Source organism: Bombina bombina, chromosome 8, assembly GCF_027579735.1.
Source record: "Bombina bombina isolate aBomBom1 chromosome 8, aBomBom1.pri, whole genome shotgun sequence".
Classification (NCBI taxonomy): Eukaryota; Metazoa; Chordata; class Amphibia; order Anura; family Bombinatoridae; genus Bombina; species Bombina bombina.
In genome coordinates, this window is record NC_069506.1 from 120,397,802 (window position 1) to 120,415,270 (window position 17,469).

The following is a 17,469-nucleotide window of genomic DNA, read 5'->3' on the forward strand; positions in this document are numbered from 1 at the left end:
TTCTGACTCGATATTTTGTATTAATAAAATTGTGTTTTTTTAAATTTGTTGCATTATTTTTCTTCAAGAGTGCTGTATTCCTTGTCTTTTAAACAGTGTTACTACTGTATACCACTGTACTTCTCTCTTTTTTTTTTTTTATAAATTTGTTATTTCTATTATAAGGGTCTGCACCATTTGCCTATTAAGGGGATACTATAAGGGCCATATGCTAATACTAGCCTATAATTCATTTTTTGCAACATTTTTCTTACTAGATTGTTTCCATCCACTACACAAAATTTATAACATTAATATATATGTGCAACTTTTTAATTTTGCAAAACAGTTAACCACAGCTCCGAGATAACAGTAATGATTCTAGCGTAAATTAAGATTTCGCTCAACTTGAAATTTCAGCGCAATTAAAAAGCAGTGCAAACGATAGTAAAAAACTAATCTAAAACTGTAATCTAGCCCTTAGTGTTTAATATCCCTTAAGTTTCTTACAAATGTGTACACTGTTCATAAGTGATTCATGTTTGTTTTCCTTATGCCTTAAAAAAGATATTAAGGGATACCAAATGTGTCTACCTTGGGGTCGTTTCATGACAAGGTTTTTTTAAATAGTTTTGGGAAAAGTCCTTTTTTATTCATAGAATGCTACTTATGCTTGAAGGGACAGAAATGTGATATGGATACAACATACAATTTTAATCAACTTTCTAATTTACTACTATTATCACATTTGCTTTATTCTCTTGTTATCCTTTGCAGAATGAACATTGGCAGCTAGCTGAACACATCTAGTTAGCCAATCAGAAGAGACAAATGTGTGCAGGCACCAATCAGCAGCTAGCTCCCACTAATGTAGGATATGTGGGTATTATTTTTCAACAAGTGATACCTAGAGAACAAAGCACATTTGAAAATAGAAGTAAACTTAACAGGGTCTTAAAATATTATGCTCTATCTGAATCATGCAATTTTAATTTTGACGTTCCTATTCCTTTAAGTGGTGTAATTCAGAGCATATAAAATATGCTTCAATTTCTTGTATCCTTTGTTGAAGGAGGCAATGACAAGAGGCTTATATGTGCAGCCACCAATTAGCAGCCATCTCCTAGTAGTGCATTGCTGCTCCTGAGCCTTGATATGCTAATGATTATGTTTTGGAGAATAGCCCATGACCTAAAATGTATACAGTTATGTTATCCTGTTTTATTTAATCTATAAATATATTAACCAGTATTTGTTGTGATTTGCCATATTACTAAACCCAAATGTTTTCTTTAAAGATAGCACATGCAATTTTAAGCAATTTTCTAATTTACTCCTATTTTTCTTTGTTCTCTTGGTATCTTTATTTGAAAAAGCAAGAATGTAAGCTTACAAGCAGGCTCATCTTTGGTTCAGCAACTGAGTAGCGCTTGATAATTGGTGGCTAAATGCAGCCACCAATCAGCAAGTGCTATTCAGGGTGCTAAACCAAAAATGGGCCGGCTCGTAAGCTTACATGCCTGCTTTTTCAAATAAAGATACAAAGAGAATGAAGAAAAATTGATAATAGGAGTAAATTAGAAAGTTGTTTAAAAGTGCATGCTCTAGCTGAATCATGAAATAAAAAATGTGGGTTTAGTGTCCCTTTAAGTATTACATTGAAACAGCATTATATTTTCCTGTGCATTGTACAATGGCAACACAGGCTTAAAGTGAAAGTAAGTCCTAGCATTTTACAACGCTAGGATTTACTATTGAAACAAATAAAGGGCACTTTCATTCATGAAGTATCAGATACTTCATGTAGAAAGCTCCTTTATTTGATTCAACCGATCGCCACTCTTAGCTCCTACAGCAGCGCATGGCTAAAAATGTTTTGGCTAAGAGGTGACGTTTTCACCTCTTAGCCAATAGCCGTGCGGTAAATCCGGCTCCCATGGGCGCCAAGCCGGATTTACCGCACGGCTTTTGGCTAAGAGGTGAAAATGTCACCTCTTAGCGAAAACATTTTTTAGCCGTGGGCTGCTGTAGGAGCTAAGAGCAGCGATCGGTTGAATCAAATAAAGGAGCTTTCTACCTGAAGTATCTTATACTTCATGAATGAAAGTGCCCTTTATTTGTTTCAATAGTAAATCCTATGTTTTGTAAAACGCTAGGATTTACTTTCACTTTAACTTCAACAAATAAATTAGCAATTGATTTGGTTTCTTTCAGAATTGTCTCCTTTCCAAGAAATTTGATCAATGAAAGTGACACAAGAAAGGGAATCGCTTCTGCTTTCCGAATGTGGAGTGATGTGACACCTTTTCACTTTAAGGAAGTTCCTGCAGACCAGGAGAGTGACCTGAAGATTGGTAGGTAAACTCATGGGAATATAATAAACTTTCAATATACTGTGTAGAAATGTTGTGTTATTCCAGGATATCTAGGGGAAAAAAAACACAGCCAAAACTACATAAGTTACCTTCTAAGGTGTGCAGGGCTATACACCAGTGTTTCTTAACCTTGGTCCTGAAGTATCCCTAACAGGCCAGGTTTTTATTATAACTGAACTAGAGCACAGGGGAAATAATCAGCTGATGGGTATGAGCAGGTTAGTTACCATGGTTACTGATCAGCGGATTATTTCACTTGTCCTCAAGTTCAGCTATAATAAAAACCTGGCCTGTTAGGGGTACTTGGGGACCGTGGTTGAGAACACTGTTATACACAACCTCTGGACCTGTAATTTAAGTACAATCACAGATCTGGTCCACTGTGATGTGTCATGTTATATGTTTCTGGTGAAGCCAGATGATGAGTGCAGAGTGTGAGTAACCAAGCCATACACCCATAAAGTGCAGAACCTTGAGAAAAACATGGCAACAAAAGTGAAAGCGAAAATCATAATGTGTAAAAATACAGCGTAGAGTGAATGCTATATTATTTCACTGTATATTTTGTCTTGTGTAAACACATCATTATTTGTTGTGTCTCTATAAAGTCTTGAGTGAAAGGAATGTAATCTGATTTCAAGACTATGCATACTACAGAATAATTTATTATTTGAGTACCTTTACATCTTAATTAAAGTGTAATGTGGAACGCTGATAATTCACATATAATTCTATTAAATCCATACGCTTGCTCATAAGCCAAGTCATCTCTCACAACTGCAAACTGGCCAGCCGCTCTGAAAAGGGCCCCCTCCGCTCAGATTCATCTCTCCGCACTTGACCAGCATCTGACACAGAGTGAACTCTCCCTCTCAGTGGTCCAGCTTTAATAAGAGGTTGCCCCTCTCACTTTGGTCCTGCAAGGTTATCTATTATAGCAGAATACGTTTTGTTTTTGTGCTGTCCTAGGCACTGGGAAATCGGATACCCCTAAAATGTCTAGCCCATATTTGCTCCCTATTTCTCACAGCCATAGTGCAATGATGCATGGACGGCCATGCTCCTCTAATAAAGGAATTATTGTTTTGTAATAAAATGAATTACTAAAACATTTGGAGAACATGGCAGTGGGGGGCTTTCTGACATAGAAATACCCCTGAAAGTATGCTACCCCCCTGTAAATCCTGCTGCCCTAGACATGTCTAGCTGGCCTAAACCAAAATATGCCCCTGGTATAGATCAATGCATTACATATTAGCACCCATTTTCTAACATTTTATATAAATATTTGCAAAATGTATCTTTACTGTAGTGAATATGTTGCCAGGATTGCTATATTAAAAGTATTTTTATATATTTTTAGAGATGTTTTATTGATAAATTTGAAAGCAGGAAGTGTTTCTTTTTGGTTAAACATTAACTGAACATTCAGAACTAAGAATGTGTGGTTATTCAGAGAAGCAAAAATATGCTAGCTTTTTTTATTTAATTATTATTATTTTTATTGTTTTTTAGAGAGAAATGAGCATATGTGAAAATGTTAACATTGAAAAAAGATACCCATAAAGCCATAATGTGCTGTGAAAATGATGTCATGAAGATTTTACATAGGCCAGTGCTATAGAAATAGAAACGTCCTGTGCAAAATTGTTTAAAGGGATATAAAACCTAATTTTTTTCTTTCTTTCCTGATTTAGAAAGAGCATGCAATTTAAAACAACTTTCCAATTTACTTCTATTTTCTAATTTGCTTCATTCTCTTGATATGCTTTGTGGAAAAGCATATCTAAATAGGCTCAGTAGATGCTGATTGGTGGCTGCACATGGATGCCTCGTGTGATTGGCTCACTCATGTGCATTGCTATTTCTTCAACAAAGGATATCTGAAGAATTAAGCAAATTAAATAATAGAAGTAAATTGGAATGTTGTTTAAAATTGTATTCTCTATCTGAATCACAAAATAAATCTTTGGGGGTTCATGTCCCTTTATATTTGATTCATTGAAATAGTGATGATGAATTGTATCTATACAAAATATTTTTTTTCTTCATTTACTTATAATTAAAATGTTTCGAGTTTGCTAGTACATACTGGTGTGTTTGATCTCTGTTTTGTCTTCTATTCCTAGGATTTTATGGTATAAACCATACAGACTGCTTGGAGTCGCGCATCCATTATTGCTTTGACGGAACAACGGGAGAACTGGCTCATGCCTACTTCCCACAAACAGGAGAGATACATTTTGATGACAGTGAATACTGGTTTTTGGGTAACACGAGATTCAGCTGGAAGAAAGGTAATTTAGCTTAATCCCTGACTGCAATTTACAATTACTGACGTCGTAGGACAATAAACACTATTTTAATAATACTTTAAACTGGCATTAAAGTTAGCGCATGCAATTTTAATATACTATTTTATTTCTGTTATAAAATGTTCATTGTTCTGCTGGTGTCCTTAGCTGAAAAGCATACCTAGGTAGGCTCAGAAACAGCAAGGTACTATTGGGTTATAGGTAGTGATTGGTGGCTATGCACATATGCTACTTGTTATTGTCTCATCGGATGTGTTTAGCTAGCTCACATTAGTGCACTGCTTTCTCTGGAGCTGACTTTAACTATGTGCTTAACAAACCTTTAGAAAAGTGTAATTTTTTTTTCCTACTGAAGTTACCATTGTAGCCTAATGGTGTAAATCATTTGATAAGCTTTTCTAAAGGATTATGATTGACCCTATAGTTTATATGTAAGCAATAGTACTGTAGAACGTGCTCTAACACATTAGTGCATTTTATTTTTGCAGTTTTATGTCCCTTTAAAAGGACACTGAACCCAATTTTTTTCTTTCATGATTCAGATAGAGCATGGAATTTTAAGCAACTTTCTAATTTACTCCTATTATCAATTTTTCTTCATTCTCTTGCTATCTTTATTTTAAAAGCAAGAATGTAAGTTTAGAAGCCGGCCCATTTTTTGTTCACAACCTGGGTTGTGCTTGCTGATAGATGGCTAAATGCAATAAAACAATAAACAAGTGCTGTCCAATGTGCTGAACCGAAAATTGGCTGGCTCCTTAGCTTAGATGCCTTCTTTTTCAAAAAAAGATAGCAAGAGAACAAAGAAAAATTGATAATAAGAGTAAATTAGAAAGTTGCTTAAAATTGCATGCTCTATCTGAATCATGAAAGAAAAAAATTGGGTTCAGTGTCCATTTAATCTTATCATTTATTTAATATAACGTCTGTTAAAGGGACATTAAAACCATTTGTTTGATGCACCTTAAAAAAAGGGCATTTTAATATGTGTTGCAATTTTTTTTTTTTGCTTTAGCGAAACCTATTTTATGTAAAGATACATTTTGACATGTTAAAATAGTGAAAGTTATTTTTTATATGTATGATAGAAGTGTGTCTATTTCACATAGATTTCCTAAAGTATGTTCATGATCATTTCAGTTTAAAACATGGTGCAATATGCATCCCATATTTCATACTGTATTTTCCATATATATTATTATATAACAAACTTTTTGTCCTGTGCCTTATAAGCTAAACCATCATGTTTCACCAAAACATCTTACCAATCTCCCTCACCTGTATACAATTTTCTTATCCTTTCATACATTTTTGGCATTCCTAGTCCTACATATAACAGTGATTGCCAACTTCCTAACACATGAGGGCAGCAGGTCAATATTTTATAATGTTTAAAGGGACATTATACACTAGATTCTTCTTTGCATAAATGTTTTGTAGATGATCCATGGATGGATAGTTTTGCTTATTTTTAAATAACATTGCTTTGATTTTCAGGCTCCTAACCAAGCCCCAAAGTTTTAGGAGAATACTGACGTATACCTACTCCAGCTTGCTTCTGTTTGTGTAAAGTGTCTTTTCATATGCAGAGTAAGGGGGAGGGGGTGTCTGCTTTTTCCCAATTGCAGTGGGTGTTCCAGTAACCTTTTAAACAGAGCTAAACTGGAAGCTTCTAAGTAAGTTTTTAAATGGTTTTATACTGGATTTTTATATCAGTATCTGTGCATATTATTCTTTATAGTAGTGTCTATTACATGCAGTTATATGAAAATTGGTGTATACTGTCCTTTGAGGAAAGGTTTGAAAATCAGTGCTTTAAGAGATGTACAGTATCTCACAAAAGTGAGTACACCCCTCACATTTTTGTAAATATTTTATTATATATTTTCATGTGACAACACTGAAGAAATGACACTTTGCTACAATGTAAAGTAGTGAGTGCACAGCCTGTATAACAGTGAACATTTGCTGTCCCTTCAAAATAACTCAACACACAGCCATTCATGTCTAAACTGTTGGTAAAAAAGTGAGTACACCCCTAAGTGGAAATGTCAAAATTGGGCCCAAAGTGTCAATATTTGGTGTGGCCACCATTATTTTCCAGCACTGTCTTAACCCTCTTGGGCATGGAGTTCACCAGAACTTCACAGGTTGTCACTGGAGTCCTCTTCCACTCCTCCATGACAACATCACAGAGCTGGTGGATGTTAGAGACCTTGCGCTCCCCCACATTCCGTTTGAGGATGCCCCACAGATGCTCAATAGGGTTTAGGTCTGGAGACATGCTTGGCCAGTCCATCACCTTTACCCTCAGCTTCTTTAGCAAGGCAGTGGTCATCTTGGAGGTGTGTTTGGGGTTGTTATCATGTTGGAATACTGCCCTGCGGCCTAGTCTCTGAAGGGAGGGATCATGCTCTGCTTCAGTATGTCACAGTACATGTTGGCATTCATGGTTCCCTCAATGAACTGTAGCTCCCCAGTGCCGGCAGCACTCCTGCAGGCCCAGACCATGACACTCCCACCACCATGCTTGACTGTAGGCAAGACACACTTGTCTTTATACTCCTCACCTGGTTGCCAACACGCACGCTTGACACCATCTGAACCAAATAAGTTTATCTTGTCCTCATTGGACCACAGGACATGGTTCCAGTAATCCATGTCCTTAGTCTGCTTGTCTTAAGCAAACTGTTTGCAGGCTTGCTTATGCATCATCTTTAGAAGAGGCTTCCCTCTGGGACGACAGCCATGCCGGCCATTTTGATGCAGTGTGCGGCGTATTGTCTGAGCACTGACAGGCTGACCCCCACCCCTTCAACTTCTGCAGCAATGCTGGCAGCACTCATACGTCTATTTCCCAAAGACAACCTCTGGATATGACGCTGAGCATGTGCGCTCAACTTCTTTGGTCGACCATGGCTAGGCCTGTTCTGAGTGGAACATGTCCTGTGAAACTGCTGTATGGTCTTGCCCACCATGCTGCAGCTCAGTTTCAGGGTCTTGGCAATCTTCTTATAGCCTATGCCATCTTTATGTAGAGCAATAATTATTTTTTCAGATCCTCAGAGAGTTCTTTGCCATGAGGTGCCATGTTGAACTTCCAGTGACCAGTATGAGCAAGTGTGAGAGCGATAACACCGAATTTAACACACCTGCTCCCCATTCACACCTGAGACCTTGTAACACTAACAAGTCACATGACACCAGGGAGGGAAAATAGCTAATTGGGCCCAATTTGGACATTTCCACTTAGGGGTGTACTCACTTTTGTTGCCAACGGTTTAGACATTAATGACTGTGTGTTGAGTTATTTTGAGGGGACAGCAAATTTACACTGTTATACAGGCTGTACACTCACTACTTTACATTGTAGCAAAGTGTCATTCCTTCAGTGTTGTCACATGAAAAGTTATAATAAAATATTTACAAAAATGTGAGGGGTGCCATTTTTTTCTCTAACAGCTGAGATCTTATATATTTGAGCCCTTATAACTTTTGTGTGAAATGTTTTTGAATAATTTTTATTAGATGGTGTTATTATGAATTTACCTGTACTTTGAAATGCATTTTTGATATGTTTTGAGACACTTTTCAGTTTCGCGAAACAGTTAACCACAGCTCTGTAAGTGTAACGACCTGAACCTTAAAAATACCGACCATGAAATTAAAATACAGGCTAGGTGGCATCCCTAATTTATATTTTTTACAAATCCAGATAAATGCATTGGAAAAATTAGTGTTTGATTAGAAGTAAAGACAATGCTTTAAGAAATGCACTCCCTCTTCTTTTTTTTATTTAAAACCACGTGTAAATAAAATGAAGGTCCAATGCAGAGAGAACATCTAAATGATAGGAAACTTTATGAAAACATAACCTTGATCATATTATGTAATATTAATGTTTCCTGCGGCTGTAAGTAATTAGTTTAATATGTGGTAAATTATACTTCTATGCTTGCTCTCTGTTTCTGGGTCCCTTTAATAAGTATGCACCAAGAAAGTTGGTGACGTTGACTAATTTCCCTCAATGATATCACAATGTAGCTTAATGTGGTTTTAAAGTGCATTCACATTTTGGAATATTACTGTGGGCTTAGAAGTAATGCAAAAGTTTGCCCAAAAGGCAGCGGTGAAAGGGAACATAACTTTAAGTCATCATATAAACATGCTCAAATTTCAGTGTATTTTCTGCAGTAGTAGAAGAGTTAACAAACTAATCTTTCACAGCTGTATATTTGTCAATGTATATAGCTGCACTCTTTCATATCCTGCTCTCCTTTATAGGTGTGTGGCTCACAGACTTGGTTCATGTGGCAGCTCATGAGATTGGTCATTCCCTAGGACTTATGCATTCGCTCAACGGTGAAGCCATTATGCACATCAATGCCACACTGACAGGGAAAAAGATCATCTCACAGGATGATATGTGGGGAATCTATAGTCTTTACGGTAGGTGAAGAGTATACTTTATACCCTTAAGTAACAATGTATATTATTAGTACTATTGTAGTGTCCTGGAAATAGTTGAACTGTTCCTATGTGCGGTAAAAGTCCTCAGTCTAAAATTTACGTGGTTGTGCAGGGCACAGTGTTTACATATCCAACTGTTTCTAGTTTCCAAGAATTCTTAAGCATTTTCCTTCCAATGAATGTGGAGTGTAGAGCATTCAGTTACTGTGTAGTACTCTGCAGTTGGCTACAGTTGCATAAGTAAGCATTAAGACTTCACAATGTAAGGAGGATCATTGCTATGAATTTATTTGAAGTATATATGATGTTTTGAAGGCTCAACTCCCAGATATACCATCAACATTTGGCCTGGTTTTCGGTTTGGTCTACAGTAGAGTTGTCCAAAACCTTCAAGACGTGACGATAGACCAGATATTTAGTCCATCCTAATAAAATTTAGTCTGTCCTAATAAAATAATCAAAGTGCTTGAGCCACTTATTGACTTCCATGTGCTCATACAGGTATATCTTTATAATTTTGTTTGTCTATAACCATTGAAGATTAATGTTGCCCAACCCTGGTCTAGGGGCCTCCCAGCATAATCACACTATCCAGTTCATGATTTTTGCATTCTGTGGTCTAGTTTCCAGACTTCACGCTAACTACGCAATTAACCATTTTTGCCACTTTTAAGTTTAAATTACATTATGAGAAAATATTAGATACTGATCATTGGATCCTGGAAAATAACCTAATCTAACTCACTCAAAAACACTCAATAGATGTTTTTCATGCTTATTATTATTAACCATAATTTTTTCCATCAATACACCGAACCACTTGAAAACTGTTTTTTCACTATTAATATATTGCTCCACATGGCTTATAATACATCCAAGGCAACCCAATAATCATTTACTCTCCTTCATTCTGATTGGTTTCTTACATTTGGTTTCTGTACATTTTCACAAACTGTCATTTGCAGCTGAGGGACACTGGTTGGAAAAAAATATGAGGATTAAGGTTTTTGTGGGGGTAAAGATGTGGAGTCATGTCTTCAAGCAAGACAAACTGGAACAAGTATTAAGAACAGAATTTTGTGTTAGAAGTTCTAAGGGTTTTGAGCAGGTTGGGTTCATGACAGGGCTGCTCTGAGATACAGGTGGTACTAGTGGGAAACCACATCTACTACCTATTCCCAGTGTTAGTTTTTGAAATCCTCCTTCTTCCTCATTTAATTGTCTCTGTGCTCTGGGTAGATCTCTGGATGTGTAAAAAAAAAAAGCCAACATCATACAAATTTAGGGCAGCTGGCCTTTGATATGACACTTCTGACATGTAAGCTTAATTAAATCTCAGAGTAGCCTTATGCATATCCCCCTGGTATTGAATCTCCTTACAATAGTTGCTCTTACTATTTTAATTGCAGCAATGAGTCAAACACCTTTTTAGTTAAAAAAAAAAGTGCCTTTGCAATTTACTCCAAGATCTCCATCTTTATTATATTCCTTAATACTCTTCGTATCACGTATACCAAATTACTGTATAGTTAAAGGGATATTAAAGTTAAAATTAAAGTTTCATGAGTTAGCTAGAGCATGCAGTTTTAAACTTTCTAATTTACTTTCATTATCAATTTGTGCTCAGTCATTATAAGCAGTGTACACGTATATAAGTCTGTAATTGGCTGATGGATGTCACATTGTACGGTAGGCAGGGAAATGGAAACAATCTTTGAAATTTCTCGTAACAAATCTACTGATAATTTGAAATTAAGAGTAAGTGATGCTGCTTTGTCTTTTTATTGTACATTTGTGGATTAATCAGAGTAATCAACTTGCTTAGTCTGACAGTATTTTTATAAAGAAAAATTAGTGCTATCTTTTACCTCTAGTTGTTTACCTTTACATAAGATACAATTATTTCCTGTAAAATAGTTTCAATCAATTCTCCAAAAGTCAAACTCACAAGCCTGTAGTTACCAGAGCCTTCACTGCTGTTGTTTTTATGAACAAGTATTATGCTATCAATCCTCCATTTGACAGTGATGGACTAAACAGTTTAGGTAACGGGGGCAGCTAGTATAAAATCTATCAGGTATGGTTTGTACCAGTCACGAGAATCATTGTAGAATGACTGCAACTAATTATTATTGAAGCTCAGGATATTTATTTACAAAGCTGCAGACATTAGTCATTGTTTTCAGTATATTTTTTTTATATTGCTTATGAGTCTATGATTTTGGTGCTCATTAGTGGTGTGTGTCGTAGGAACAAGATGGAAGGATATGGAAAATGGTGACATATATAACTAAATTATGTTAGATAATGATGAATATAATAATAAAATTAAACTAACATTAGAAACTCAAGTATGTTTAAAATTGTTATAATCCTGTGTTCCTATTGTGTTTCAGGTTGCAGAGATAGATATTTAGTGTGTGCATCATGGGCTCTGAAAGGTTACTGTGACTCCCGGAGAAGTACTATGAAGAAGTACTGTCCGTACAGCTGTGATTTCTGCTATGGTAAAGTATTTATTGTGCTTACCCATTGGCTTGTTTGTCAGGAAAATATTGCACAGTATAATTACATAAGAGTTGTTGGTCTGTTCAATAGATTTTCCATTTCCAACCAAAATGCCCACACCAGCACCACCAAGAACTAAAATCCGAATGGTTCCTGAGGGCAGAAATGTTACCTTCAGATGTGGCAAAAAAATTATACACAAAAAAGGCAAAGTTTAGTAAGTAAATTTCCAGTCTATTTGTTTTTATTGTGCTGTTTTTAAACTTGTAAAATTTCATACACATATATATATATATCCTGAGATACTGAGGGAATCCAGCACCTGTGTTTCTTTTAGATGGTGTGCCTGCAACTCAGGCCTTGCGTTTTGGGGGCTGAATACTCTTCATTATTTTCTGTTGACATCTGTTGATTAAATTAATTTGTTCCACACCAAGAAGTCTACATATATAACAAATACAATTCAAAATATGTTTAGCAATATTATATATGATTATGATTTCTGGCCTAGATTCCAATCTTGTTTTAGAAATCCAATCTTGTGTGTTTGTTCATTTCAATTCAACATTAAGAGGCATACTTGCAAAGGTGAACTGACTTCCCGTGGGGCCCCTGGAAGCAAAATATTATGGATCACCTTTACCCCTCCACCAGAACTGCCCCAGTTATGCTCCACCTAAAAGTGTCCCCTTCAATGGTAGCCGAAGTCAGTATACTTTGCCAGTGCCTTAACACTCAATAGCAGCGTATCAGCATTGACATCTGACATATTATGTTTAAGTGGTCACTGTCAGATTGATGTGAAAAAGAATCTTGCATTTCTATTTCACACCAAGGTTTTGAATAGGCCGGGCCCGTGTGCTCCCCCCAACCATGGACCTTTCAATGGTGACCGATTGTCCAGTAGATCAACCAAGCATATTAAAATGTGCTGCTCCTTTAATGCTGTTAATATACAATCTTTCTTGCCCTCTTAACTAAAAGTTTTAAACTAGGGTTATCAACGTTTGTGTTTTTGTGCAAATTACCGTTTGTAAGATGTAATCAATAAAAAATAAATTACCAGGACAATCACTAATTACATAAACACATTGGGGCCTATTTATTAAAGGTCTTGCGGACCTGATCCGACAGTGCGGATCAGGTCTGCAAGACCTCGCTGAATGCGGAGAGCAATACGCTCTCCGCATTTAACATTGCACCTGCAGCTCACAAGACCTGCTGGTGCAACGCCGCCCCAGGCTCCGTTCAGAGCTTGATAAATGGGCCCCATTAAGTGAAAAGTGTGTGAAATAATATCAGGATACTTTTGATTTACTAAAATTTCTAATGTAATAAAAGTCTCGTTTGATGTCTTTGTTCTGGGGAAAACACGTTTATTGCAACTTCCATGATTCAGATACAGAATGCAATTATAAGTAACTTTCCAATTTACTTCTATTATATAATTTGCTTTGGACTACTTCTGGGAGCTACATGTATAAGCCTCTTGTCATTGGCTCACTCAATGTGTTCAGCTAAGCTCCAGTAGTGCATTGATGCTCCTTTAACAAAGGATACCAAGAGAATGAAACCAATTTGATAATAAAAGTACATTGGAAAGTTGTTTAAAATTGTATGTTCAATCTGAGTCGTGAACGTAAAACACTGTGTTTTATGTCCCTTAAAAGGTTTTTTGCTAATTTATATCAATACTTAAATATGTGTTACTTGAAAGCTTTGCATGTATTTTAAACAATGAAAACACTATTGTTCCACAGCCTCTGATTAGGGAGGTCACCTTAGTCATGTTTTCCTGGACACTTATGAGTTACACATGCTGAGGGTGTGCAGGAAGGAACATGAATAGTGCTGTTCATCAGCACTTTTCATGTGATGTCCAGAGGCACAATACATGTTCCGCCCTGCTTAAGCGTCCAGGAAAACATGGCTGAGGTGGCAACCCTACCTCCGAGTCAATCACGAATGGCTTTTCTGCGTTAGCACTGTGAAATCTGTTGGCAATCTACAAAAAAATAATGATAATATTAATAATTGCTGCTAAGTTCACCTGAGGATCAGCAGTGTATTTTGCCTTCAGTCGGGGGTTAAACAAATAGTTCAGTTCTGATGGCACATTAGGTATATCCACGTATAAGCTGCTGATTATTTCTTGTTTGTTTTTCTCCTAGCTGGTACAAAGATAATGAGCTCCTGGAATACTCATACCCTGGATATCTCTCGCTTGATAATGACCACATGAGTATAATTGCCAATGCCATTAATGAAGGCCTCTACACCTGCATAGTTAAGAAGAGGGAGAGAGTGCTCACAACATACTCATGGAATATAAGAGTAAAACTCTGAGAACTGAATATAACGTCAACCACAACCAATACTAAATTGTGGTATTGGTGTTTGTTATACACCTATGATTAGTAAATATCATCTGTGTATGGACATTGTCAATCCTGTCCTGCATTTGGTAACTTAATAGCAACAACCTGTTTCCAACACTTCCCATGATGGTTACTATTAAACCCAAAGTATGCTTACTGAAGGTAATTCTTCATATCTTGCAGATAAAATGGTCAAGGAGGGACAATACCCAAACCAAGAGGGTGGCATTTGTAGATAATTATTTGTAGTTTTACTCAGGAGTACAGGTCTTCTATATTGATACAGGAAGTATAATTAACTTCATGGTGCTAATGGTCACGATCTTGACTAGTTCTGCAGGCAACAGCATGACGCATGTATTTTTTATTTTTTGAACTACCATTAGATGCAATAAGAATTAGGTGTCTTTTGACACAATCTCTTTCAGCATTAAAATACATAACACAAAATTCCAAACTTTCAATATTTAGGGGCTGAATTATCAATGTGCGGACGGATGTGATCCGCTGTAGTGATCATGTCCGCCACACATCGATATATGCCGACATACGCTGTTGGTAATTATCATTGCGCAAGGATTTCACAAGAAATGCTTGTGCAATACCGCCCCCTGCAGATTAGCAGGGGGTGTCAGTCAACCTGATCGGGCTGATTGCTGTCCACCGCCTCAGAGGTAACGGACGAGTTAAGGAGCAGCGGTCTTAAGACCGCTGCTTCTCAACTCCTGTTTCCGGCGAGCCTGAAAGCTTGCGTGGAAACAGAGGCATTAGGGCCCATACGGGGCTTGATAAATCGGTCCCTTAGTCATCTGTACATATAAATCTGAAAATGAAAAATAAACTACGGCTGATATATACCTTTAACCTAGAACCAACTCATTTCAAAGTAGTTATTCCGGGAAACCTCTGTACTTTTTACACAAATATTTCCATGAATGTAGCAGTACAGTACACATGCGCATACACGTGTCTATGCGTATGCACACAAGTCCTTGAGTGGTTTGAGTTAAGTGAAAAATACACTCGTTGGGAGAGATTTGTTGTTACAATATAAACATTATTACAATATTACATAACTTGGCAATTCCTTAAACATGTGGAACAGTAGAATTTTATTGTTTTCTGAGAATGTTTTCAAACTGTCAGATTTTAATAAACAATTAGTTTTACTTTTTTTTGTCTCCTGGTGTTTATAAATGTATTGGTTTTCTAAAAAGTAAAAATAAAATTCAAATGTTAACCCTTTTTCTGCAGACGACAGACTTCTATGAATCTTACTAAAAGGTCCATATCTTGGTTCTGTGCTGTAAATATCACTCATAGTAAAGAGATGTTACTGTTAAAGGGACAGTCTAGTCAACATTAAACTTTCATGCTTCAGATAGGGCATGCAATTTTAAACAACTTTCCAATTTACTTTTATCATCAAATGTGCTTTGTTCTCTTGGTATTCTTTATTGAAGGTTAAACCTAAGTAGGCTCATAGGGGCCTATTTATCAAACCTCTGTCGGACATGATCCGATCAGTGGATCATGTCCCACAGACATTGCTGAATGCAGAGAGCAATACGCTCTCTGCATTCAGCATTGCACTAGCAGCTCTTGTGAACTGCTGGTGCAACTATGCCCCCTGCAGATTTGCAGCCAATCGGCCGCTAGCAAGAGGTGTCAATCAACCCAATCGTATTTGATCGGGTTGATTTCCTGCAATGTCTGTCCGCTTCCTCAGAGCAGGCGGACAGGTTATGGAGCAGCGGTCTTTAGACCACTGCTTCATAACTGGTGTTTCTGGCTCGCCAGAAACACGGCCTTCAAGCTCCATACAAAGCTTTATAGATAGGCCCCATAAACTAATTTTTAAGTCCTTGAATACCATCTTTTTTCTCAGTGCATTTTGCTAGTTTTTCATAGCTAGACAGCGCTAGTACATATGTGTTCTATATATAACATTGGGCTTACTCCCATGGAGTCATTTATGAGTCAGCACTGATTGGGGAAAATTCAAGTCTGTCAAAAGAACTAAAATAAGAAGTCAGTCTGCAGAGGCTTAGATACAAGGTAATCACAGAGGTAAAAAGTATATTAATATAACCGTGTAGGCTATGCAAATCTGGGGAATGGGCAATAAAGCGATTACCTATCTTTTTAAACAATAAAAATTCTGGAGTAGACTGTCCCTTTAAAGAGGAGGCAGAATAAAAACCCAAACCCAGAGTCTTTCATGTGGTTTCTATTTCCTACAGATACCATTCTTACATACTTCTTGAAGGTTCTGCTTATCATGGCTCATCAAGTTATATACTGAAGCAAACAAAGCTTGGTAAGAAAAAGAAAAAAACTATGAGATTGAGCCAATATGCTGGAACAATAGGTTTTATTTGAAAGCAAAAACAGAATGCTGAACCTGAAAATGTGGCCCATGCCTCAGAAAGTTAGGAGGTGAACTCTAGAAAGTAGCCTTACAAATGTCTTTAGAAGAAATATCAGTATGCAAGTATACCCTAACTGCTTCATTTGGTGTCAGGCCAAACTTCCTCTGCTTCCACTCTTGTTTACAAATGTTTTCTTAGGCTGCACTAGGAATGACTTATTTCCCTCTGTCAGCATTGCCACAGGGTTTCACATTTTCAAGTTGTTCATTTAGGTGAAGAGACACCTGGAGCCAAAGATGTCAACCTCCAGTCTTCAATTGCAGCAAAAATTATAGTATTTTAGTATCTTACTGCTTGAGTACAGGTCAATCAGTGAGGTTAGGGAAATGTCAATATAATCAAAGAGATTGTTAAATCCTGGCATTATGTCTGTCCTCCACTATTCACCTCTGCTCTCTATCTATGAGTAAGCCCTCCTCTTCTGTAGAACATGTGTGAATGTTGCTACTTGCTAATAATGCTCTAACGTTAGTGAAATCGGATGTACATTTCTGTCTGTTATATACTTGTGCTCTTGCAGAATGTTAGACAACTTGAGCTTTATAAAGGTAGCTCACTAAGGGCCGGATGATCTAAATCTCTCCACTCTGGTGAGATGATCTAAAACACCATGTCAGTAAAGTGAGGTCCCTCAAAGAATTTTAGCAAGGAAAATGGTAGCTTGAGGGCTGTTTATTTCTCTATGCAGGATTCTGAACACGAAGGAGAGACACCTACATTGCAACATAATGCTCAAAAAGTCCCCAAAGAATTTGCAATATTTCTCTCCATGCCGGAGATCATCAGGCTCTGAGGGTGAAGTATTTGGAACTTTGTCTGCTAATGACAGCGGGGAAAAGAAACTACTGTTATCAGTTGTAAAACTTTTATATGAATTATTGAGAAAGGCCCCGCTGCAGGGCCGAAACGCGTAGAGATTTGTGAGGCTTCATCAGTACCAGGACATTTGGCTTTTGGGGTAAGTTTGATTACCATTAGACTTTATCCTATAGGCCTTTTATGTGAGGATCTT

General features: G+C 37.0%; 1 protein-coding gene across 2 annotated transcripts in view; it reads left to right on the forward strand.

Moving 5' to 3' along the window:
* MMP23B (matrix metallopeptidase 23B) overlaps positions 1-15,199 on the forward strand; it is a 62,509-nt gene extending 47,310 nt beyond the window's left edge. For both annotated transcript variants that reach the window (XM_053690545.1, XM_053690546.1), the window contains exons 3-8: positions 2,194-2,333; positions 4,484-4,651; positions 8,954-9,118; positions 11,536-11,646; positions 11,738-11,864; positions 13,819-15,199. In XM_053690545.1, coding sequence (XP_053546520.1) covers positions 2,194-2,333; positions 4,484-4,651; positions 8,954-9,118; positions 11,536-11,646; positions 11,738-11,864; positions 13,819-13,993 — 886 coding nt within the window. In that variant the 3' untranslated portion in view covers positions 13,994-15,199. The remainder of the gene's footprint in view (positions 1-2,193; positions 2,334-4,483; positions 4,652-8,953; positions 9,119-11,535; positions 11,647-11,737; positions 11,865-13,818) is intronic.
* The last annotated feature ends 2,270 nt before the right edge of the window (positions 15,200-17,469 follow it).